Source organism: Numenius arquata, chromosome 1, assembly GCF_964106895.1.
Source record: "Numenius arquata chromosome 1, bNumArq3.hap1.1, whole genome shotgun sequence".
Taxonomy (NCBI): Eukaryota; Metazoa; Chordata; class Aves; order Charadriiformes; family Scolopacidae; genus Numenius; species Numenius arquata.
The window spans coordinates 56,002,091-56,028,959 of record NC_133576.1 but is presented as its reverse complement, the minus strand read 5'-3'; the positions used below and the strand labels follow the sequence as shown (position 1 = coordinate 56,028,959).

At 38.5% G+C, this 26,869-nt stretch overlaps 1 protein-coding gene across 3 annotated transcripts in view; it reads right to left on the bottom strand.

Moving 5' to 3' along the window:
- SH3KBP1 (SH3 domain containing kinase binding protein 1) overlaps positions 1–26,869 on the bottom strand; it is a 231,594-nt gene that overhangs the window by 84,075 nt on the left and 120,650 nt on the right. For all 3 annotated transcript variants that reach the window (XM_074158570.1, XM_074158585.1, XM_074158578.1), the window contains 2 exons: positions 20,786–20,909; positions 3,070–3,266 (listed from right to left, as the gene is read on the bottom strand). In XM_074158570.1, coding sequence (XP_074014671.1) covers positions 3,070–3,266; positions 20,786–20,909 — 321 coding nt within the window. The remainder of the gene's footprint in view (positions 1–3,069; positions 3,267–20,785; positions 20,910–26,869) is intronic.

The window sequence follows — 26,869 nt, the reverse complement described above, 5'->3', positions numbered from 1 at the left end:
GGTACTGAAAAACTGAGGCTACTTGTAAATGAGCAAGGCACATACCAGGGCAAAGTTCCCCTTAAAAACTGCATTGGTAGAGAAAAATTTGTACCAATTTGGCACTCTGTATCATACACTGCAACACTTGATCCAGTATGCAACGCTCTCAAGCTAAGTATGGCCTTGCTTGGAATGACAAATGCAGGATTCTCTCTTTCTCAGCCAGCATTAAATGGCAAAGGACACAACAATGACAAGGGAGGAATTTCTTGCAGCCAGGAGGTTAATATTTTGCAATCATAACCAAATGTTATGTCAGTGAATCAAGTGTTGGTGCTATGAGTAGGCAAAGACCACAGTGCTGAAGCCTCTGAATGGCACTGCTCAAAGATTAACCATCCTGACCCCTGAACAGGAAAAAAGCAATGACAACAAAGAAGAGTTGGTTTTCGTTATCTACACACTTGAATAATGGATTGTGTTCACTAAAGTGAAGCCATTATTTTTCACTAACCATGCCAACTTAAGGAGAAATCTGAAGACATAGGAAGGAAGGTCTGTGGATAGGATGGAAAATTTTAGAAATTTTCTTTAAATTCTATATTTAATTTTTGGCTAGGTAACAAACCTATTGACTTATGCTGCACAAATACTTGTTCTTTGTGAAAAACAAAGTTAAGACTTCTCATTATTATAAAGTGGAGTAAGACTTCCCTTCAGGGACTGAAGGCCACTTCATAAGCTCTTTGCTAACACTTCATGTTAAAACAAGGGACTCCAGAGTTCAAGGGATATATAATTTATTTTCATTTGTTCCCATTTACAGTCACTACTGTAGAGATAGCTACAATCATAGTAAACTATAGGCACAAGAAATCCTCACATATAGGACCTTATCATTTGTAAATTCTAATCTGCCTGTATCAGACTTGGGAGAACTGAATTTTGTGCAAAACTTGAATTCTGGTCAGTGCCTACATATGCATCTCCCTTACAAGTGAATGCTTATGTTACACACTACTTATAAATACTATCATAATGTAAATTACAATAGTGTGTTTATCTTAGGTGATTTGCTTCCTGCACTGCTTATTTCCTTTACATACCTAGATGAGAGAAATTAATAATTTAAAACTCACCTCTTGTAGAACTGCATTATTAAAATACACATTTCCTGATGCTACAGGGCTTTTTATGTTCTAAGCCCCCCAAAAAGGTTTAAGTACAGCCATGCATGAGTTTAAGTATGCAGGCTATCAGGTGTTTCCTATATACAAAGTAATCTTCCTTACGTGGGACTTGTATGAACAAGATCGCAGGCAGCCATCAAATTATAAAAACAAACATCATCCAAACTGGGGAAATGGGGTAAAAAAAAAAAAGGAAACCTTTTATTAACCAAGTTCATGTGCTGCTAAATTCTTCTTCAGCATACTTACAAAGCTTTCATAAAGCCCAATCGCACCTTAAACACTGGCAGGTTGTCAGGGTCACAAATAAAGCACACTGCAGACAGACACCATGATGGCTCCATGTAAAGCTGACTTCACCGCTCTCTACCCCATTCCCTGAATCTGGCAAGAGGGAGATTCATTAGCTAGCGCTTGGTGAACACTGCCAGGCCTGGCCTGTCCCTATCTTGTATCGCAGGGGGGCTTCTTTGATGAGGTGCCATTGGCACACAGCTCAGCTGCTCCCAGTCCTGCAAGTTAACAAAGCCTGGCACATGAGTTAATAAGCCCACCCAGAAAGAAAAGACAAGCAGGGTACCATGCAGGCTTTGAAGAAGTCAGCAATGGCCAAGGGGTAATACAATCTAGCTTTTTCTTTTACTTAGATTATCCCAGCTCTTCACCAATCTCCTAATACAGAATCCAATTTGCAGTCTGCTGTAAAATTGCCGGTCTACTACCAATTGCCCCTCAGCGTAACTAGCTGAAGAAGTGTCCATCATGCCTTTGCAGTATTTCCCCTTCTGCTGTACCGCTGTAACTCAGGGCGGATATGGGGGTAGGTGCTGTGCTATAAATCAGGTCACTGAAATGATCTAGGTTAAGAAAAAAAGCTTTGTGGGCCACAAAGATGTAATTCTTGAAGTGTCTGGTTCTACAGACAACTGGACAAGCACAACTCAATGCATCGTGTAACTATGCCCATAGCAGAACTCCAGGCTGTGGAGGCCTCCTAACACTTCTCAGCATATCAGTAACCCTATGCAAATCTAATTGTTCACTTAAAGGAAGGATTTAACAGATTTTTCTTTGGTTGTTACTTCATTAGGAAACAATGCATTTCTTTCTTTGTTTCCCTAAAGAACATACCTTACAGTAATCAATCCTTTTTTTTTTTTTTTAAAGTTTGCCTCCTCCATTTTATTAGAAACAGCTCAATTTGCTTTCTAGTCTCTCTTTATTTCTAATTTACATAGTGATAGTTTTGGAGGCTTTGGAACAAAGAGTGCCCTCTAAAAAGATGGTCTGTTTCAATTTGTCAGAAGGTAAAATTTTTCTCCAAGTGTTAATCGCAGGACTTTCTTTTTATGTCACATAGAACAATCCCATAAAAAATATGTCTTCTCTTTTACGAATCCCTTTAAACAAAGCTGGGTGATTTTTGAAAGCATCCTTTAACAAATCCAGTACTACGTTGAGGTATTTATGTATTTGCCAAAGCTTCCTTTTTTTGAAGCAAACTGATGGCACAACGACAGTATCTCCCTCTTAGTTTACAAAAGAATTACCAATTTCTTTTTACTGTAATGTGAGTAACTGAAAACCTGAAAAGCCTCTCCTGTCTTGTTCTCTAAAATAGTATTTTCTTAGGAAAAAAAGGCCGATTAAACAGATGGATGTACAAACAGAGGAGTAAGCCTTTAAGTAAAGTACCCGTTCTTGCAGACAGCTAACCTCACTGGAAATCACTTTCTGGTGGGTGGCAAAAGAGGAAAAAAAAAAGCAGAATCTTGTCTACAGAATATTAGGAAATAATAACCATAAAACTTCAAGTTTTGGCCAGTGACAGAATTTAACTATAGGATGAAAACTTCTTTAAACCAACACCAAGAGAGAATAAAGAAATGACACGTACCTTATCTACTGGGAGAAAGTCATTTTCAACTTCTATTGACCTTGGTCGTAGCTTTATAGGTTTGTCTTTGAAGATATCTCCAAAGCCTACACCCTTGACCTTTTTGGGTTGGATTGTCGTGCCTCCATTGGCTCCTTCTGATTTTGTGCTGCAAGAGTCACCACCATCACTCTCAGAGCCTGTAGCGTCTTTTAGGCCTGTGAAACGAAGGGATGAAAGACAAAACCTTAGGTGTGAAGCTCACTATTTTCAAAACAGATTGTGACTGGAAAATGATCCCTCCCATCCTTTAAAGGAAAATGAAACCACAAGAAACAGGTAGAGAAGATGCTCTCTGTGCCATGCAGTCATTTTTGAGTTTTAAAATCACTTTATTTCATCACATTGGTGTAACAATTAGAACTTACACCACTCCACAAAACATGCATACTCCAGCATCCAAACTTCATGAATGAGGACAGCCATTCCTTGAGTACCAAGAAAATCTTTCTTCCTCAGACAAAAATTATTTGGAAGAGACCTCAATAAATGAAAGAGTTAAATTTAGTCGTAGGGCAGATATTGTGTAAAGCCACTTAAAACTAAAAAGCAGTAAGACCAGGCACACTGTACCTTAAATCTCTGTGACTCATATCAAGCCCATTTTGCAATTAGTATCTAAAGCTACATTACCTAACTGGGAAATTTAAAGCTGAAAGCTGTTTAAACAAATTTGCAATCAAATAAGCTGCATAATACTTTCCCTGCTGAAAATTAAATCTCTCTGCAGCATAGACAGCCTCATAAGAAAAGCACCCATGCACAGTATCCCCTAGGAATATAATAAATCAAAACTGACATTCTGATTTGCATTACTTCTCTCAGTGAATAGGAAAATTTATCTGCGCTTATCTGAAAATATCTGCTGTTTGAATAGCAGAGGCCACAGATGCAATATGGTGATGCTTCAGCCACTTTGCAGAACGGTGCAGAATCAGGCCAAACTGTCACTGGCAGCAAAAGTGACCCACTGAAGTTTCCTCTGAAATTGCAACTGTACCCTGGATCATTTCGATCTTCCTTCCTACATTACAGATTGACTTAACTATGTTTCCAGGAAAACCACAGCAATTGTTACTACTACAGCACTAATTCTATCTAATAATAACAAACTCAAATCCTTACATTCCCCTCATAAGCATTCGTGGTGCTACAGATGTAGATCTTAGAATTCAAAGAAATAAAAATTTCAAGTAAGCTTATCTTCTTAGTTATTTTTATATCAAGGTCCACAAAGTGATTGCTATGAATTTTCATCATAAGAGGCTGCCAGTACACAAAAAAAGATTATTCTTTAAAATCTAGACACCTAAAATCAAGTAGAGATTATATGCCAATCTCTTTCCCTTTTCCCTTTGGTAAGCAATGAATGTTACCAAAAAATTATCTGCATTTCTGCCAAAAGGAAAGAAATGGCACTAAGATCAGGCACAGTCTACTGGATCCCTATAAAAGGGCTGCAAGTTGTAGAGCATGTGGGAAGTTTTATAAAATCTTCATAATGCTTCAGTTTCTACAATGCACTGACGTGTACAAGCAACAGAAACAGAATAAAGCAGTGTTCCTGAGTGGAAAGAATCTGAACACCATTTCCAGCTTACACTAGAGCAACCCTTCAAAACCAAATAGAGGAATTACCTATAGAAAAAATATTTTCACAAAGTCAGTAAAAATCTTTATGAATAACATTTTTAGTATTAACACTTAAATCCTTTGCTTTTGCCTCCCTAACTCAGGTGGTGCCTTTGGTTTTAACAAGCAGTCTCCATCCAAGAACCTTCTGCCATGCTGTTGAGCAGTGAGTTGTTTTGGGGGAGATTTCTTGTCTTCCTGGTAATTCACTGTTTAGGAACACGACTACCCAGTAAAACATAGGATCTTCTTCAAGAGCTACCTTAAGTTTCTCTGATGAACCATAGAAACCACTGCAAATCCTGAGGCCTGCAGGCACAACCTCATGATGAAGGACACAACGGGCTCACCTGTTAAATTGTTTTCAACACCAGAGTGCTGCTAGGAAATGAAATCAGGAATTATGCATCACAATTCTTACCAAAACAGTTAAGCAGAAAAGTCTCATATGATGCTCTGAATTTTTATATATCCAAAAGATGAAAGGAGTATGAACACAGATTTAGAGAAAGTTCCCAATTAGAACCAAACAAATAACTAAACGATAAGCAAAATGCTGAGGTTCTCTTCTGGCTTCCTGAGTGGACACTACATCTACCTATTGAATATCAGTAACATTTCTGTTTCTTCGAGTGTTCAATTTAGATAGCACTGAACAAGTTATTTATTCCATAAAGTGAGCGGGACTGTAATTTTTAAGAATTCTAAATGATAACATTACAATTCTTTTCTTAAATATTCTGGGTCTTGATCTCTTTACTTGGACTTTTTATTTTCCTAAGAAGGGCCGGGGGAAAACTTCAAATCTGGTGTCACTAGTTTATTACGGTAGTTAGAATGACAGTATTCCTGCCATCAGTAAAATAACTTCCATGTGCTCCTTCTCTTCCAGAGCTTGTGAAAGAAATAACTAGGGAATTCAAGCATTCACCGTGATCCTGCTCTGTGCTGTGGTTGGTGGGAGGGAAGTGGTTATCCATAGCAGAGCCATTCCACAATGCAGAGGCACTCGGGGCACTCGGAGATGCAAGGGTAAATTAATTAAGCCAGAAAGGTATAACCCTCTTCAGGCAACATGGCAAAGTCACTGCCTCTTTTTATTCCTTCACCTTGTTGTTACTTGGGCAGTAACAGAAAAAGCTGTAAGTTCTGCTAGCTGGACCTTCCCCAGCTTTGCAAAATATCAGTCACTAGGGCCCTGGCTGAGACAGAGGCTAGAACCAACCTTATTTACTACTTCTAAATGCAAAAAGAATGGTCACCAACTGACTATGCTGAGTCACAAATAATATTTCTGAGTGTAAAACATCCACAACTCAAAAAACTCAAACAAATCACAGCAATCATTGTCTCTTTGCTGAACAAAAGATCTTCTTAATATGGGATGGGAAAATTATTCTCTGGCAAAGGCTTCTTCTTTCATCCTTGCCAAAACCTCCTCAAACTACTCTGTGATGGAGGGAAGGAGCAATGCAGAGAACTGCCTCCACAAGTAACTGAATTTTAACTGATAGAATCCACAACCGCTCTTAGCCACATCCTGAAATGAACAAAAAAGCCATCTTTAAAATGAATAATTAAAATGGGTTTTCTGCATCACTAATTGTGAGAGAAGAGTACTTGGACGTTGGCCAGTGGATGGAAGTAAAATATGGAAGCAATTATGGGAATTACTCAACAGGTCTCACATGGACTTCCAGACCTTTGAAACCTGCATGAAAGAGAGATCAGAAGCCTCAAGGGGCTCCAGTAAGAACTAGGGTCTTGTTTCTGGGTCATCACTTGTTTTTCATTATGGCATCTTCATCTTTTATGGCCATTCTTCTACGATGAGACATCACACCTTGTAACAGGAACCTCACTTCAGGCATACAACAGATTTCCCTAGCATCACCCATCTCTGCTTCATGATAATCCAAGAGTCATTTCATTTTTTATGCTGCCACAGACTTTTGTCTCAGTTTACAGTTCTCATAATGAAAGCAACATAGGAAATAACAGCAATTTTTTTTTCTTTTTTTTTTTTTTAAATGAGGACAGAATGGACTGAAGTGATGCCTGTCCAAACTAAACTGCATTTGAGTCACCGGATACAGAAGCCAGCATTACAAAGCTCCTTCAAAGTTAAAAGAATTCTTCCTGATCAACTGGGAAAATTACATCATTTATTATTTTTTGACTGACACAAACTGAGGAGCCCTCTGGACATAAACAAACAAATAAATAAAGATGCTTTTCCAAGAACTAGTCAGCTCTTGCTCTTATCACTTCATGGCTGAGGACAAGAGGCAAAGGTAACAGAGGATGAGGACTATATGCAGTAGAAACAGAACAAATTAGATAAAATGAAGATCTGCAGTAACATTAAGAAACAATAATGCAGTACTTAAGCATAAAACAGTCCCACAGAAAATAATCTAACATGCTCTTACTCTTAAAAACATGCTAAGGAGACTCTCTCTTACCTTCCTCCCAAGGTATATGAGATATACACCTCTGATTTGCACAGGTAAAAAACTTGTAAGCAAGTTTGCAACACTATGCCCGCCCTTCCCTGATGAATTCTCTCCTCTCGTTTATTTTTTCATTGGATTATTGGCTTATATGTACTTATATATATCAGCATATGTATATCAGCATATATGAGGGAGCTGGCAGAAGTCATTGCTGAGCCACTCTCCATCATCTTCGAAAGGTCCTGGAGAATAGGCGAGGTGCCTGAGGACTGGAGGAAAGCCAATGTCATCCCAGTGTTCAAAATGGGCAAGAAGGAGGACACAGACAACTACAGGCAGGTCAGCCTCACCTCCATCCCTGGAAAGATGATGGAATGACTCGTTCTGGGCATCATCTCAAAGCATATGGAGGAAAAGAAAGCTATCAGAAGTAGTCAACACGGATTCACCACGGGAAGTCATGTCTAACTAACCTGATGGCCTTCTATGATGGCATGACTGGTTGGACAGATGAGGGGAGGGCAGTGGATGTTGTCTACCTTGACTTCAGCAAGGCTTTTGACACAATCTCCCACAGCATCCTCATAGGTAAGCTTAGGAAGTGTGGATTAGAGGAATGGACAGTGAGGTGGATTGAAAAAACTGGCTGAAAGTCAGAGCTCAGAAGGTTGTTATTAGGGGCACAGAATCCTTAGTTGGAGGTCTGTAACAAGTGGAGTCCCCCAGGGGTCAGTACTGGGTCCAGTCCTCTTCAATATATTCATCAATGACCTGGATGAGGGCATGGAGTGTACCCTCAGCAAGTTTGCTGACGATACAAAACTGGGAGGCGTCGTTGAAACGATGGAGGGCTGTGCTGTCATACAGCGAGACCTGGACAGGCTGGAGAGTTGGGCAGAGAGGAACCTGATGTACTTCAATAAAGGCAAGCGTAGGGTGCTGCACCTGGGGAGAAATAACCCCATGCACCAGTACAGATTGGGGCTGACTTGCTGGAGAGCAGCTCTGAGGAGAAAGACCTGGGAGTCCTGGTGGACAACAGGATGACCATGAGCCAGCAATGGGCCCTTGTGGCCAAGAAGGCCAATGGCATCCTGGGGTGCACCAAGAAGAGTGTGACCAGCAGGTCGAGAGAGGTTATCCTGCCCCTCTACTCTGCCCTGGTGAGGCCCCACCTGGAGCACTGTGTCCAGTTCTGGGCTCCCCAGTTCAAGAAGGACAGGCAACTGCTGGAGAGGGTACAGCAGAGGGCTACAAAGATGATTAAGGGCCTGGAGCATCTCCCTTACGAGGAGAGGCTGAGGAACTTGGGTCTTTTTAGTCTAGAGAAGAGAAGGCTGAGGGGGGATCTGATCAATGCTTATAAATACTTAAAGGGAGGGTGTCAAGAGGAGGGGGCCAGTCTTTTTTCAGTGGTGCCCAGGGATAGGACAAGAGGAAATGGGCACAAACTTGAATATAAGAAGTTCCACCTAAACATGAGGAGGAACTTCTTTACTTTGAGGGTGGCAGGACCACTGGAATAGGATGCCCAGAGGGGTGGTGGAGTCTCCTTCTCTGGAGACATTCAAAACCCGCCTGGATATGTTCCTGTGCAATCTGCTCTAGGTGGACCTGCTTTGGCAGGGAGGTTGGACTAGATGATCTCCAGAGGTCCCTTCCAACCCCATGTGATTCTGTGATTCTGTCAGCAATTGTCTCAGAGCAATCCTGCAAAATGCAGCTGCACTGGCCTCCCTAGCCCTGCCTACACAAGGAAGGAATAAGCTCATGGCTGAGGTGATACCTCCTCTTAAAAATGGAAAAATGTTCCTCTTCCAATCACCCTCCTTTTTTCCCACCTTCCCTCCCCCCCAGCTTTTCATGGCCCTTTTCACCACTACTGCAAACAGCTTAGTAGGAGAACAGAGCTGGGGAATGGGGTGTGTGGGTGTGTGTGGAGTTTCCCCACAAGACACATGTAGCCCACAAATACTGCTGGGAACCAAGTAGAAACCCGAGTGACCTAGACTGTCAGATTATGAATTTTAAACCTGCAATTTTCTGCAAGAAGAGCTACATTTAGCAGGGAGGTCAGGCTGCTAAATGGGCATTAAAAACTGGAGAGTGTTTCAGCTGGCAGAGTCATCTGCTGCTGCTGCTGACCCATACCCACGCAGTCTGAAACAGCTGTGGCAGAGCTATGAACTTAAGGCCAGCAGCTCAGCGAACTGCTGTCCTCAAAAGCAGTGAGCACATCTTTTGCTTTTCTTTTAAGTCTCATTATCAAATACATCAAATATAGCCAGGACAGTATAGCTACAGTAGTCAGGCCTCTCACTATTTTTTTTTTTTTTTTTTTTAAATTTTTAACAGTAACTTTTAGAGTCTTGTCAGCATTTGGAGAGCTGACAGGCTAAGTACATAACATCAACAAGGTGTTCAGTAATGTTGCCTACTATCACACCAGTCCTCACAGTAGGAAAATTTTTCAGATCTTCAACATTTCTCAGGAAGGAGGTAAGTCTTCTGGGTGTGTCACTTTCCATTTCTGGCTCTATAAGCAAAGACACTATTCTTTTACTTGGCTTTATTGTTGCTGAATCATCTGCACCACAAGGTAGAGCTTAAATCCGAGTGTTAGGTGCACTTTTATAGTAAGCTCCTCAAAGTCTGAACAAGGGCAAAATCAGCAGCAAGATGTTAAAATTCCCAGGAGCCAACCATTCTTAATTTTTGGCTGGGACGAGATATGGGACTAACAACATAAGGCTATTTAAAGACACTAAGAGCTCTAAGATTCTCTGTTGCTTCATGCTCTTTACAAATGCAAGAAAATTTAGTATTCATGAAGATTAAATTCTCACAACACTGGAAGAATTTCACACCTCACACACACTTTTTCCTATATGGGTATATAAGAGAGATTAGCTTTCTCAAGACATTTCAAACACACCACACTCCTGCTATGCCAGTTACAGGTCTTTTGAGACAAACATTCTCAAATGTACCAAAACAGATTAGCTCAAATAGGGATTAAAAAGAGACCACAACATCAGACTCAATTCACCAATGGCCCCAGAGCTGTGCTGGCATCAAACCAAGATTCTAAATCAGAAAGATATTTAGGGATGATAAAGGGCTGTGTAAACTAAAGCTGTTAAAACAAAAATAAACAGTTGCAATAAAATTAACTCCATTCAAAGCAGGAAACAAATTGTTTCTAAATAGCTTAAAATGGTAGGAAAAAAGGGGAATACTTTGTGAGCTTTACAGAGCTTTCTATTTTGAGCTGTTATTTAGCAATTTAATTTTTGTTCTTTATTCTGGATTGTTCTCTCTGCAGACAGTTTATGGCACTGGGCAAAAGACGGACCACTTCGACAATGTATAAGCCAACGAAGCTCTGGCACTCTATATGCTTCTCAGGCTAGCTCTGTGAAGCAATGTAAAGGTCAGCTGTTCAGAGGCACACACCTGAAATGATGCAAAGGATCTCCTGATTTGGTCTGGCAGCCAGAGAGAAATGCTGTCAACTGAGTTTAATAGAACAAAGAACTGTGTAAATGGAGCTTATTGAGATTTTTGCCTTTTACAGAAGGGAAGGAAGGCGAGGGGAAATATGTTCTTTCCTTCTATTTAGAAAATGACAGTGTGGAACGCCCGAGTGACTGATCTGAATGACAAAGAAGGTGAAGTTATACACGGCAATTGCAGTAGATGAGACAGGAACTGTCCTTCTTCCTTTTCCTCACATACTGGCAAAGACAGAACAAATACCCACAGCCTACGAAATATTTATCTTGAGCTGTATTTTGCTGAAGCCATCCCCAATAACATTTCATAGCATCATTAAAAAAATCAAAACCAGAACAGGAGGTTTGATTTTAAATATTACCGTAGAACAAAGCCATGTTGATCCTTCATAGTTTAAAGGTTAATAAATTCACGCCTTCAAAAAACAAATTTATGCTTCTTTACCAAGAGTGGTTATACATGTACAAGTGGCTGAGGCAGACTCTCTCAATATCAGTCATTATTTGTTATCCTCAGTTATATTCCTTGAAGAAATGTAACCATGTAATCTAAACATTTTGTCATTTCCTTTCAGCATGTTTGTTGTCCTTAGCACAACAGTTCTTGCACACAAGAAACAGCCCCAAGATTTTTATGCTTGCACAAGAAATCATGCAGGGAAAAGGGGAGCGGTGTCCAGCACCACGAAGCGGCATGCATTAAGGGCAACATAGCGCAAGCATCTTCTGCAGGATGAACATAGAGCCATCAATACGGAAGTTGGTGGCTTCACCTCATCCCCAGCCTTTTCCCTGAGTACTGCAAGAGTGAATAGAATTAATCATTCATTCAGGAGCTCTACGACTGTACCATTGTCATCTTCATTTCGGAATTATTTTCTCACCATCCTTGTTCTCACCAAGTACAGGAACATGTTATTACACATGAAAGGACAGGTAAGCAACCACACCCAAAAGGATTCTTTAACTTTCACTCACCAAAAAACGGTCTTTTGTGAGACACATGGAAAACCACTTGGTAGTGGGAGTCCGAATCAACAGAAAGATTTAACACTTTTCACCCCAGTCAACATAATTCTTCCACCCACCATCCCAATCCCTTGCCATCTGTACATTCCTCCTCCAGAAAAAAGGATGCTTATTTTTAATCATAAAAATTTCCCTCACCCAATTTTAGCATTGTTCTTTCTCAGATTTTATTTTGAATTGTAGCAGATGTGTATTTAATATACGTTCTTCTTTGTAAGCAAGTTATAAGAAGTTGAGGTGAAATAAAAAATTGCAACTGTCCTCTTCAGAACTGATAAAATCCATGTTTGGGTTTCTCATTTAACTTTGCTCACATTCAGACACTCTTAAATGGGGTTAATAATGTCATAAATACATCAGCCATATTGATTTCTTTGAAAACTCCGCCCAGGCATAGTTCCTCAATGATTAGAGGGAGAGGGAAAAAAAAACAAAAGTAAAGAAAAGCAGTGAAGCAGTAGAAAACACAATTAAGGTTACTCACGAATATCTCTGTTTCAACGATCCTGTCTCATCTTCTTCCATTATATCTAATATCTATTACTGACAGCATTGTGGATCCACATATAAGGAAAGAGAGGCAAATATTTGTCAAATCAAGCATTGTATGTGCCCTGTTCCTCAGTTACAGAATCTTCGAAGACAAAGAAAGCGAAGGAAGAAAGAGAAATTAAACCAGTAAAAATAAAAAAATTAAAAATCCAAGAAGCATTTTTTTCTGGAGGTGCAGGAAAGTCGCAGGATGAGAGAAAAGAGGGCTGTGATCAACAAAACAAGTAAGTAACTTTTTGTTGCTGTTTGTCCCTCTTCACTCAGCACACGCAGTAGCAAAAATTTTCTGACAGCAGGTTAATGTGCAGAATGCCAAAGGAGTTGGAATTATTGCTGAGTGGAGCCTGGCATACCTAATGACCAAAAAAGCCATGTCAGCATATGAAGGCAAGGCTGAGTGCTTATGCAGGAGACAATCTTGCATATTTCAGTGAAAGGTGTCTCTAGAAGCAGCTACACGCTAATTCAACAGCATTTAGCTGGCCTTGGTTAAGTAAGAAAATTTCTCTTCAACAAAGCAGTTGTGAAATGGCTTTCAAAATAAAAGTATTTTAGCACTAAGCATATGTTTGTAAAGTAAAAGCTCTAAGCTTGCTTCAGAAGTTGAGCAATGCTTCATGCAGTGTGGTACAGGTGAATCCAAGCACCCTGTGGGCATAACTAATCTAAAGCTATGAATTGACTCAAGATTAACTCCTGGAGAAATCAGAAAGCTGAAATTAGAGCAGCTGTGTGTTTCAAACAAGTCTAAACAGACATCCCTAAACAAAAACAATTCTGTGGAATGCCTCCAAATGATTTTCACTGGAGACATAAGCACATGGATATTTGTCTAAAAATAAGGACCACAGATGAGACATGAAATGGAAGGAGCTGACCACACCTTTAGTAGGCCTGCTCCAGAAGAACATGAGGATGCAGGAAGTGAGCTGCCAATAGAAGTAGCAGGAAGAATAATGAACCCTCCTTTTTGCATGTTAGTTTAGGAGATAACAACTCTGATAGTATCAACAATGCCAAGCCTCATTTTGTTTAAAACTTTCCCAGATGACTTGATTTTCAGTACTGCCCATTTCAGTCCCAATTCCAACCCAGTAAGCAACAAATAGGCCACAAATGTAGCTGGGCATCTGGCCTTCTAAGATGCAGTTTTACAGAGAAAGCAAAATACCTCTTCAGCATGAAAAAAACATGCAAGTCTCAACCAAATGTCAAGGGAGGTGGTATTAAACAAGACATCTTTGTTCAGCTTCAAAAACAACATTTAGATGGGTGTTTGCCCAGAGCAACGTGAGACAATCCACTGTGGGTTAAGCTGTCTTCTTGTAGCTGGTTATCAAGCATACCTATAGGTACCTATCCAATCCTGCACCCTGTGAAATCAGTCTGATGGAATGGATTTTCTGTGCTATGGCATGACTATGGGCCAGTATTATTAACAAGGAGAACTAAATGCAGGACTCTGGCACAACTAGAAAGGTGATTGAATTCTTTCGGACTTCACTTAGGCTCACCCTAAATGACTTGAGAAAAGAGGAAGGGCCACTTGACACTTAATGAAAAACAGGCTGGGCATGGAGAGCAGGATTCAGGAAAACTCTGAAATGCAATGTTAGGGCAAAACTGTCCAGAAAGATTAATGTTGTGAAATTAAAGGCTCCAAAGGCAGACCTTCCATCTGATTTGAAGCTAGAAGTCAGAAATCAAGCATACTGGATATTTACTTTGTAAATCCTTATTATGCTCATTGGATTGGTGGATTCGAGGACATGATGGTCTAAGAACTCTCCAAGAAGCATGCAGTTTGAGTGATGCATAAGCACTCATGAAGACCATAAGGTGAGAAGCTGCAGAAAAATATGAAGACCACCAACCACATGGTCTGCACCAGTCAAAGCAAGAGCTTGGTTGGAAGCTTGAGAACAGCTGTAGAAAACAGATGAATTCTAGTAGACAGGAAGATAATTCTCCATGAGGAAATACTCAGAGCTGCACACATTCACAAAAATTGTTTAAAAAAGAAGGTGTAAATGCAAGTTATCAGAAGACTACCACTTCAACTACTCCATCCTTTTCTGTGAATGTGCATAAGACAGAAGTCCTCAGAGGTAGGAGAGCAAACACCCCCAACCCAGAAAAGAGGAAGAAGGGCAGCACAGCTTGGATCTTCTGAAGAGAAAGCTGTCTGGGACAAACGTAGATGCCAAAGTTAGCACAACATACTGTTCACCGGAGGACAGGACTGAACACTTTGCACTTAGTCACACTGAATGTGACTCAGTAGCATCTCTTTCTGCTAGATTTCTCGACAAGGAAGCAGGTGGAAGGACAGATTTCTGTCTTCCTTGCTTCCTGTCTTGCATCTGATGTCACCATCCTCTATTCTTCTGTATTAACAGGGTAGTAAAAGCATATGAAAAGCAGCATGTTCCCTGCTTCCGAAATGCAGAAGGCAAAATCCTGAACATGAAATGAAAGTAGCTTTATATCTTTTACCTTCCTTGGCAGAAAAAACGTATCAACCAAAATGCTGTGAGTAATAGCTGTCAAAGTCAGAACGCCAAATGAAGAGCATGCATTAAATTTTAGGAAAAAAAAAAACCAAAACCACAAAAAAACCAACACCCAAGAAACCAAAAACCCAAACCAACCAAAATCCACAATGTTTTTTAAGAAAAGCAAAGCATATTTTATGAATTCAGCAATCACAATGGGAACTTTATTCTTCAAGCAGAAGGACTTTTAATTCAAAGATTTGTGGTTATTGTCAATAGTCTTCATGTTTCATGTGGTAAGATTATGGGACTATATGGTCTTAATTTCAAACCATAGCTGAGACCCGAGCATCCAATTCACAATTTATTGTGGGCTTACACACATACATTATATGGACGTATAACATACACATGCACAGAAGGAACAAGTGCATTCTCATTGCATTAAGGCTAGGCAGTTCAGCAGCAGCAAACTGACTTTAGCTTACAGACAGATATATGCATGTAGAGTAGCCATAAGTGAGTAGCAGTGGCACATTTTACAAGTGTAGATAAATCAAACAAGTACTGAGGTCTAAAGCTATTGCTTGTTGATTTTGAAACACACTCACTGTTATAGCGTCTGTAGCTGTCAATCTTTGCCGGTGCCACTCTGTACAGAATTGTCCCTTCAAAGGCAGATTTTCCTGACAGCAGGCAAGAGAAGGAAGGAGGAGAAAACAAGAGAAGGGACAGGGTGGGGGTGAAGAGATCGAATGATGGTAAAAAGAAGGGAAAGGAAGAGGATTTAATCTGTATTTTCAGTCACTAACATTTTTAAAGCCTCATTAGCAAAACAACGAAAATATTAACAGAAGTATCTGATTGTACATGAAGTTAAAATATTCTTACTGTATGTCAGATAAAAGAATCTCATGATTTTGCTAAAGCTGTTCTTTACAATGTCCAACAGAATGCATTTTTTCTTAGGTTTTATCTGTTGTCCATTAAGTTGTGAGACTTGCAAATTAAATTATTTGTCTGTCTTACTCAACCTCCTCATGAAGCACAGGGGAAGCCTGAAAAAAATTATTACTGCAATGATGTACTCACAGTGGCTCAACACTCCTGATGCAGATGTAGTGCACTGGAACAAGCACAGCTGCCATCCAAACAGGGCACTCAAATACATTTCTTTAATACACCAGGATCCTGTGAGCATCAGAAATACTGCATCTTTCCAAGATGACTTATTAAATATGTTTTGGACATGGAAACTGGAGTTAAACAATGCTTAGTTGAAAGGATAAGACCTGAATAGTCAGTTTTTCAGCCAACAGCTTAATTAGGTGTTTTGAGTCGGCACACATTAACAAAAAAACCAAAATACTAAAATTAAAAAAGAAAGCAACAAAACAACAAAAAACCCAAACAAATCCCACTTCCCATCTTAGATCTTTAATATAACAATTTTTATTATCAAAACCATTAATTTCTTGGGTTTTGTTTTTGATAGCAAGATAACTCACGCTCTGACATTTGTGATATGAAATTCAAGTGAAGGTAAAGGCATGAGCAGCTGAGGTGTTTTCTGTTGGCATTTTTTGAAAGCTGAGGTACCCAGGAAAGCCCAAGAATATACCAATGTCAGCTTGTTGCCAGTCTCACCTAGGTATACCATCACAAAAATTAATGTCTTCAGTAAAATATTAAAGAAAAATTCAGTACACGTGAATTTTCCCAACACAGCATCACACCCATTTTAGTACTGAAAGTGTGAATTTTTTCCCCCCACATATCATTCTGTTGGACTTTCAGAAAATAAAAGGCTCTATTCATTTATGTATTGTAAAAAGCTGTTTCATTGTTTTGTTCTTGCAGTTTAAGTAACAACAAAAGTTTTTCCTTGCCTTATTTTTACCTAATGAGGAAACAAAAAAGCCATAAATCCATCTTTCCATCTTGTTTTTACAAAATACCATTAAAAGAATGTTATTAAAACAGTCAAACAACAATTAAGAAATCACTAAGAGAAAGGTATGTTAAGCTTCATGATACTGAGGAGAGCCAGAGAGACAGTAATGGACATTAAAATTTTAAGAACTCAAAATACAGGAGGTTGCCTGCCTGAACTACCAGCTGATGAGTCTATCATCAGTTTTAGCTCCAGCAGTCATGACTTCTCAGTGGCCATCACTAACTGTTTCTAAAAATACTTGATAGATACATACCCTGACGCCAATTCCGGAACAGACACATGCAAGAGAAAGCAAGGTATAAAAGGCCACCTTTAAATGTCATCATGACATTGCCATGAACATACTAAAATGCTTTTGAAATAATCTCCTTAACACTAAGTTGTGATTCTCTCATACGATTTATTTGACTACATGACAACTTTTTGCTTCCTGACAGGGTGTAATAGCAAGATGTGGTATTGAAAATATTCTTAAAATTAATACTAGATATCTGAGAAATCTAGAAAATAATCTTATAATTCATGTATCCATTTAATATAGTAATTAAATTATAATGCATACTTCCTGTTCACGCTCTAACAGTTGGTCAAAGAATTTAATTTAAGAGGATGCTTTAAGGAAGAAGGAACCCTTTACTCTAAGGGTACCTGATCCTGTCCATACTTACATTCTGAAATGTGCCTTTGAAGACAAAAAATTTGGCAGTCACCTTACAGATGGGACAAATACTTTAAAAACAAACAAACAAACCCCCAAACCCAGAATCTTTTGATCTTCTAACAGTCTCACTTTCCAATCTGCTGAGCACCCACCATCTGAGGGGAAGCACAGGCCAGTATTCAGAAATATTTAGGCACTTCCAAAATTAACCCCAGGCATTTTCAAAAAAGGGGCTTTTTGTTCGGAAGAAACTTCTGAGGTTACTTTATGGCAGAGTGTGAAAAGAAACCAAGATAATTCCTTCTGGCCATTTACTCTGATCTGCCATAAAATTTACATGGACACAACAAAACCAATAAAAAGAGACAAAACCTTTCTCCCCACTGAGCCTGTGCAGGTCATAACAGAAGTGCAGAGAAATAAGCATTTTTATTAACCTTATTCCTAACAAGCCAAGTTATATAATTTTTCTCTTCTGTATTTCTTCCACTTTGTGTTCACCAAAAATTGCATTTGCTCTTCCAAAAAGGCTCTCTTTAGAGAGGGTCAGTAAAATGTGATTAAAAGATCAAGTTTAACTAAGTTTAACCAAAGCATTAAATTTAACTATTAACTAAAAAATACTCGTGTTTGCACAGTGTCCCTTCTCCAAAGATCCCATGCTGCCTCCCCATGTCTTGCAGTAATCCTGCCAAGTATTACCTTATCCATTGTATAATGGGTTGAAGCGTTCAAGGTTGCTGCTGAAGATTACAGAACCACATCCCAACCCTTTCCAAGCCCCTCTAGAAGCTGTGTAGAACCTCAGAGACCGCCTAAGGTTCTGGTTTAATACACAGGTACAGCCCCTTGCACCTGACTGCTAACTTATCTAGGATTCATATTCAAGGTTTCTGCCTTACAAAGTCCTGTGATACAGATATATTCAATGTTTCCAGTGAAACAAAAAGGAGTTATTGCAGAGTTGAAGTGCTGTCATGTCTTGTCATCCACACAGGAAGGAGTTGATCCAGAGGCATGAATGTACACCCTTTTGAGATGTTGCCCAGAGCATTTCAAGAGTAATGCTAGCCTGATGCCCAAATTATCCAGGGTTTACTTGTTCAATTTTTATTTTGCTGGTTTAAGACTAAGCACAGGTAGTTGGAATGAGATTATCATTCCTAGTCAGTTGTATAAACTTGCTGAAATTTTGCAATCTCATTGTGGAGATTTTCAAATCCAGATAGTCTTCACAGAGCTTCAGAAAGCACCGAGTGTCAGAGAACAACACTTGTAACAATTACATAAACCATACAGAAAGAACAAAGTTGATGCATATTTCCCATAACTCTGCTAGGAAATGCAGTCCTTAAATTGATAATTTTACTTTAAGAAAAAGAAATTAAAAAGTATTAAAACCCCCATAAGAATCTCAACATTCCTTGAGTCCCTGTCTCTCTCTCTGAAGAAGTTTAAAGTGTTAATTCTGTTTTATAGGTATTTTGCTATTTAGAAAATAGCTCCTAATAACACATCATCTCAGCTAGCCACAAAGCACTTCCAAAGACTTAAATTACATACAAGAAAGAAGAAAACCCATCTCAGCTATAGTTATCTTCAATTTAGTTAAAGAGACAAAAATGGTATCTGTGTTACCGATATCTTCTCAATACAAGTATCACAGGATTTAGGTTCCACTGACAGTCAGAACCTCGACACAAAACTGAGCTTGAACTAAGTATGTGCCATTATGGACATCAAAGAAACATATGAATGCTTTGTGGCTGCTTTTACACACTCCAATGCATGTTTTTGATAAAAGACATTTTTAGGATGTTCATTTTAAAGTAAATATTACCAAATTACCTGGGGAAGGAATACTCATTCATTCATAGAGATAAAATTGGGGAGTTCCATCCTGAACAGTATCACTTACCTTGTCTATTTATAGAGTACCAAACATTACAGAACCCAGAGCTGAAACTACATCTACACAGTTAGTTCTTCCAAGACTCACTGTGTTTTTAATGAACGAAATTCATGACAACATATACAGGTTATAGAAAGCAGTTTGCAATCTCACTGAAATGGGCAACTTCACTTAATGCCCTTCTTCCCTTTCCATCACACTAAAATTTTTAACTTCCTTAAAATATTTTAATTCCAGTCTGAAGGAACATTACCTGGAAATACCTTTAGCAGCACTGACTACAAGACCAGGTCACCAGTGCCACTACATATGTATAGGTACTCCATTACAAAAACAATATGAAAAATTTTCATCATTGCAAAGGTCAATTTTGTTAAGATATTATTTCTGTGGGATGGAATAAAGATGATAAATTTGCCTTCAATGGAAAAGTGAGAGGGGAAAAAAAAAAAAGAAAGTATTGTAACTTTCTATCTCTTATTGACAGAGTGAACTATAAAGGCTTTGGTAAATTTCAGCTGATATAAGCTTACAAAGATCTTGGAAGTCCTTTCACTTCTACTTGTTCAGAGATCCCAGAAGAACACTACATAACAATGAATATCTGCAGTGCTGAAAATAGAAATACCTTAGCAGGTGGCGTGGAATTAGCCTGAATATGTAAATACAATTTACTTTTTTCCTTTTCACTAAAGATTCAGAATTGACCACTGAATTAGGAAATAACAAGAATATCTGAAGAACAGAAAAAACATGAAGACCAACAAGTGTCCATTTCATATAACAACATACTTTTGGTTCAGGTTATTCTCCAAGGGAAGTTATAAATAGGACAACCCACTACCATGCTTATACTATTGCAAACTTAGTTACCAAACATGCTTTTCACCTGCAGCAGTACTGGCCCACTGTAAGTGAGAGAACAAAGTCCATGTCCCAGTTCTGGCCTTTTTCCCTTTGGCTGCTGGGGCAGTGGGTGACGGAGGTGATAGTAACATGCTCAGCACCTGGAGGGAAAAAGTGCCGCATGTCCCACACCAATAATTATGAATTCTTAAATCTACTGGAGTCACTAGAGAAGGCATGGCACTTTAATCCCTCATTTAAATAAGCACAGCCACTTTGTAGATGTTTGGTTACTTTGCTCGGTTTCCACATCTAAAGACACAAAAAAAGTTGTAATTCATTTTGAAATACAAATCCAATAATCATCATTGCCTTCTCTGTTCCTGGTCTGTTGCAGCTCAGCAAGTCTTAACACAGCTCAGGGAGCAATGTCAATATTAAAACTCAGGTACCATTGTGTACACACTTATTGTCATCATATGACCCTTTCACAGTACAAATTAAGAACATGGCATTCAAAAACACTTCCAAGCAAGAGATACAAACGCGCTACCCTACCAACGTGTTCATGGGTAAAGACACAGACATACATACAGAACATCAATAATATTTTTTTCCTTACTTGGCTTTACTTGCTCTTCCTGTGCTATTCCAACATCATCAGAATCAGACAATTCTTTTATGAAGTTGGAAGGAAACATGCCAGTCTTTCCATTGAGTATACCTTCCCACCAGCCCTCTTCTACCTGCACCAAGACAAAAACCCAAAAAAAGGGGTGTTAACATAAGCAACACTTTACAGAGTTACATTATATACATTATATACATTTTGTCACCAAGACAAAAACCCCCAAAAAAGGGGTGTTAACATAAGCAACACTTTACAGAGTTACATTATATACATGATTTTCAGTAACAATGACAGTAATGATTTTGAGCAGTTTTTCAGGTATAAGGAGTACATGGCACAGGCTGAAGACAGCACATATATATTTTTTTTAATAAAGTAAAAACAAGAAAGATGCATGCACCCATCTCTAAATGTCAGCAGTGCTGACAGCATCCAGAAGCGTGGACGAGCATTGAATAAAAGGATAAAAGAACAACTAGAGAGCCCACAGCGTCTCCACTTTTCAATTTTTATTGGTATCAGTTCAATCACTAAATCTTTAGTGCACACTACACTCCCATTCATGACCATCTTCTTAATGTATGTGATTTACAGATTATAAGAGTTTAAATTCCCTAACTTGTCAATGGTGAAGGAGAAATGCCTGCAAAGGGCTATTCAGACAATCTAAACTTTGTATCTTCAATATAAATCATATTAATATTCCTGCCTTCCCCATCACAATCAGAAATTCTCCATTTTAAAAATTAAGAATGTTGCTACATCATTAATGTGTTAATGTAAGAATTCTACAGAGAACAAGGAACAGTACTAATGCATATTTGACCCTAGATTCGCAAAGAACTACTGAAATACATAATAATGATACAGTCAGCAAGAGGAGAGACACCTCCTATCCCAATCCCAAGAGAAAATATCACTTAAAAATGACAAATTGTCTCCTGTATAACCCATTCAGGATTGAATGGCAGTCAGGCAGCAAAATGACAGACCTTAGAAACTAGATGCCTTCAGGTTATAATGGCACAGCAAGAAATGACTTATTATATGCATCAGCTAAACACACTCTTGACAGATAAATATCCTTTGTCTGCCACACACTGTCCATTCACAAAAAAAAAATTACAAGGGTGGACAGTATCAGTATGTCACACATCAGTCTCCAATAATGTTTGGCACATCTCTTTCCTGCCCCCAACAAAAATTATTAAAATAGAAAGTTACAAGTTGAGGGTGTTCACATTTACTGTTAGAAAAACAACCCCACATCTTAAATGGTAATAGTTAATTATTAGAGAAAAAAAGTCTGTTTTGTATCACTTATCTGTGAAAATCTCAAGTTCCTAGAAAACAAATCTCTTAATAATACAAGCAAATATTTTCTCAAACTAGAGAGGAATGGCTGAATTTTTTTCAACTTAGCTACATGTACAATTTTACTACAAAGCAAATTGTTGTTAGTTCAGGAATGTTTCCTGTGCTTTCTCCATCTTCATCCTTTTTAGCATATTTCTTGTCCTCCTGGGCTGATTTTTTCTTTTAATTTGAAAACAGTTCAGACCAGCACAGCTACTTTCACTTAATCTCAGTACCTGTCCGTGGCAAAACTTTGTTTATTTTTTTTCCCCAAATGCATCAGGAGTATTAGTGAGGCCAAGCACAACTCTGGGAATAATGGCTACTATCTTCCTGCTACTTCAGAGTACAGAATACAAATCACTCAATCATTTCAGTGGGGTGCAGTTTTTTTGCATGATATTATCAAAGTCTCTAAAAGGTAGTATTTGCTTTTCTTTTCCAGACAAATTAAAAAACATACAGAAAACTGAAACTGCATGACACACAGCACTTAGTAGACTCTACAAATTATATCTCTAAATACATATATATATATGATATATATAGAAAATATAGAACATGGCTAAGACTCTAAGCTATAAAATATTTCAATTTTTCTAATGCACTGTTCCCAGATGGCTCTATTGATTAGAGCTAAACATTAAACCATAACTGCATTAGCTGATTGGCCAGAAGATCAATCACAGGGGAATTACGCAGTTCCCAAGATTCCTGCTTTGCAAGATGTTGAGATTACTTGACAAAAATAAGGTGACCAATGTCACTCAGTTCCATCTTTCCCTCAAGTAATTTTCTCCTGCTCACTTCTTCCAGTGCAACACTTCACAGTTTTCTTACAAGTTGACATTAACATCCTTTATGTGGTGTGTTGATGTATCGATCTTTGTGTATGTATATAGAAACAAACACATACAAAGATCCTTACACAGGTAAATCTAAATTTGATGTGAATATACTCAGAGCGTTCATTAGCTTATTATAAGTTTTCCAGCTGATATAAGAATGAATTATCTGAAAGTACCATATCATATTCAATAATTTTACAAATTCAGAAAAATCTAATGCAAAACATAGATTTTTTTTTTCCTCAAGAAAATGCAGAATCATGTTAGGAAGACATCAGAGATTCAGGTCAAACTAGGCATCCCAAAGATGCCTTTTCATCAAAAGCACCAGTACTTTATGTATTTTAAAACACTATAGCTATATGCTACATGTTTTCACAAGCCTCAAAACACACCAGCTAGAGATTAATCCATACAATAAAGAAGACACTAAAATACCCCCAGGATTTAGTTATCCCAAATTACCACATGGTTTGAAATGGCACAATAATTCCCAGCCAATAAAACCTTACAAATGAAAATCCATTATTCATAGAGGTAATCCATCTGGAGGTACAAGCACTCAATAAAATTTGTTACTATAGTATTATAACAAAGTGCTTTCAGGATTTATACATCTAGGTCCTGATTTATTACCAGCATTCATGTGTTGAACCTAACAATCTAAAAAGAGGAGGATTTCATTCAGTAGTCTGTGTCCCTATGCCAGAAAAGAAGTTTTACTATTCATAATATCCTACATACCAAATGTAAGTTCAGCCTGAATACGAAGGTTTTGTTTTTAATCAGAAAAAGAATCTTTCCAATCTGCCAAATGTAAGCGGCTACAGATAGAGGTATTTTCAAGAGGTGTTTTCAATGTGTTATATCTGTTCACCATCTTTCGGAAGACATGGCATGTCCTAATCTTCCCAAGCCCCTAGGCTGCCAGTACTGCTGTCACACCACATTTGAAGAGCAACAACACACAGGGATGTGACTGAAGATACTTCATTACTTCCCTTAGGGAGGAAACAACACATGCACCCAACTGCAACTCAATGTCATGCGTGGGGCAGGGACAGATGCAAGAGCAGACAGCTATATGCAGTCCAACGCCTGGATATGATGAATGAGATATGAACTATGGTACCACCAGAGAATGGTCCATCACTCCTAGAGAAACACATCATATTAAGAAGCCTAATCCTTTGGGATCTAAAGGGAAATTTAATCTACATAATAGTTATGCAACATTCAAATGTTCTTTCAATATCATTGGGGTTTGGGGTTTTTTTACATTTTCAATGGAGAAAGAATACTTGCACTATGTTTTTAATTGACTTAATCAGCAGAGCATTGTTTGATATAAATGAGGTTTTGGAAACTATAAACCATTCAAAATATACTGTTTTATTTTGTTAGAAAGTGAGTATTTAATCAAATTGTGAGATCCCAGCACACAATAACAACCCAGACCAGAAAGACAGTAAGAGGTTGTAATTTTACTTACAAATAATGACATACATAAGAAATAATAATGAAGTACTCAGATACCATAGAAGTGGATAGACAGGAAAATAACACAGAGAATTATACAGGTGAGACATTCAGACACACAAGCAAGAAGTTGTCAAGGACTAGGACATTAAGCTGCTTAGAAATTGACAAAAAATTATTGAAATCAGCCTATTTAAATAAAGTACACAAAAAAATAAAAAAGAAAATAATATGACAGCACTTGGAGCCTTCAGGCAAACACAATAGTTCCATTTCAGACTGGGAATGAAGTTTTATTCTGTAACTGTAAAGCAACCAAAGAAAACAAAACCACTTCAGTAGGTCACTAGGACCACGAGGAAATGTTATTGTGTATTTTCTTTAGGTTTTCTCTTCATGGTCAATACAATCTGCAACATCAGCCTTTAAAGAGAGAAGTGTCAGAAGGAGCATCAGCCTGACCTGCAGCACAATAAACCTTGTTTTTCCAAGTCTAGAAGCACCTTCCCTTGCGGGAACTGGGTGGCCATCCCTGTAACTCCAGGATGTGATACCCAAAAAGAGCAGGAAATGTTGAGGGCACCTACCAGCAATTGCTTGTCAGAATATCTAGGACTGCCACAGCTGCTTGCTTACACCTTGCTATATAATTCATAGGCTAGAGTTGTTAAATGATTAAAATGTTCAGTTCTTTGGAATCACTGATCTAAAGCGTTGTTTCCAATAAACACCTGTTCCACAAGCTTTTCTACAACCTGCAGGTTTCCCTATTTGGCTGACAGACTACTTACAGCTCAGCTAGGTCAAAGGAGGGAGGCTTCGAGTCAGCAAAGGTTTCAGGTGGAAGAAAGTCTCCCTGGATCACAACACAGTCTTTCTGGACTGTTAAAACCAAAACACAGTCCTAGGAATAAAAGCAATGCCCGAGGCAAGCAGCAGGAGGGAGAGAAACCCATGGTCAACAAATTTTCTTTTCCTTAGGGAGAACTAGAGCACAAAAAGCAAAGGAAAAAACCTCCCTTATTTTATAAATTCTGAAGGAAAATCTTGAGCTTGAAAGCTTGATTGCTTGACAAAGCAATCGTATGTTGAAAGGAAATTAAAAACACAGATTCCCAAGAGGTGAAACAAACAAATCATACTGCCGATGGGAAAAGAAATTTTGGAAACAAGACCTCAACATAAGATGGTGCCTACAGTGCCACTTGATGGCTTACTCTGGGAGTGCATTCAGAGTGAGCCATACCCATCAGACGTCAACCAGCCCTTGGGCTTCTGCTACAGCACATCTGGAAGCAGTTTTGATAACTCTGGTGCAGAAGGGAAGAATTAAAAACTGCAGAAGTACCTTGTATTTGGGGATATTTTCAGCTTCAGAGTCCTTTATTTTACAACCTCAAAGTGTGCTTTGACCCTATAAAGAGTCAGAGGTATTTGCACCCTTATTTCCACAAAGAAGCCTCCTCCACATGAACTAACCATACAAGCGGTAGTCAAAGAAGTCCTTGTGAACCACCTGTTGGATCAGGAAAAACACCTTACCACAGGATTTCACAGAAAAGTAAATGAGGGACGTGGAACCCCAGCATTCATTCCCAGCTGTTTTCCTGCAGTATTATACAGTTCTGTACTTGTGGCATAGATCATCCTCTTGCCACTAATAAATAATTCCCTTTCAGCTTCACAGCTGTCAAAATAAGTTACTTTAAGGAAAAGTCCAGCTCAATCCCTAGTGCCTATCCTGTTCTTGGAAATGGGTTGAACCACTTTATCTCATAACAACAAAAACACTCAAAAACCAGCATTCTTGCCCAAAAGAAGCAACAGATTTGTAAAAAATTAGTTTGTATTTTTACCGTTTCAAATTAGTTCCTTATAGGATTTGATCATGTAATATATGGCAACGTTAACTAGAAGTCAAAGAATAAGCTCAGTGGTATTATAGCACATCTCAGTCAAAGACCTAGTTGTGAGCTTAACTCCATGCACTACACATTGCCAAAAAGCTGACTCCTCAGCAGGATGAGGCCACAAGGTATACAGCAGCACGACAACAGACTAATCCCAAATGAAAGCAGGAATTGCTGAATGACATGCCAAATGTCCTTATTCTGATGCTACAGTTTAATTGTCTGGCATCCCATGAAAGTCTAAGGGTGAAACATAATTGGAATTCAGATATCTGCATTTAATAAGACAATTAGTTACAGTTGTATTTTGGGACAACTGTAATTAGAGTTATAGCTAATGAGCTAGGAAAATGACAAGCAAAAAGCTATCAATCACATATTAAACGTGTACGTAAACAATGATGAAAATGCTTCTCTTGTTAGTTTCAAATGCACTTTTAATTTAAGTCTCTTAATTAATGTCTCATGGGTATCAGTGTCTG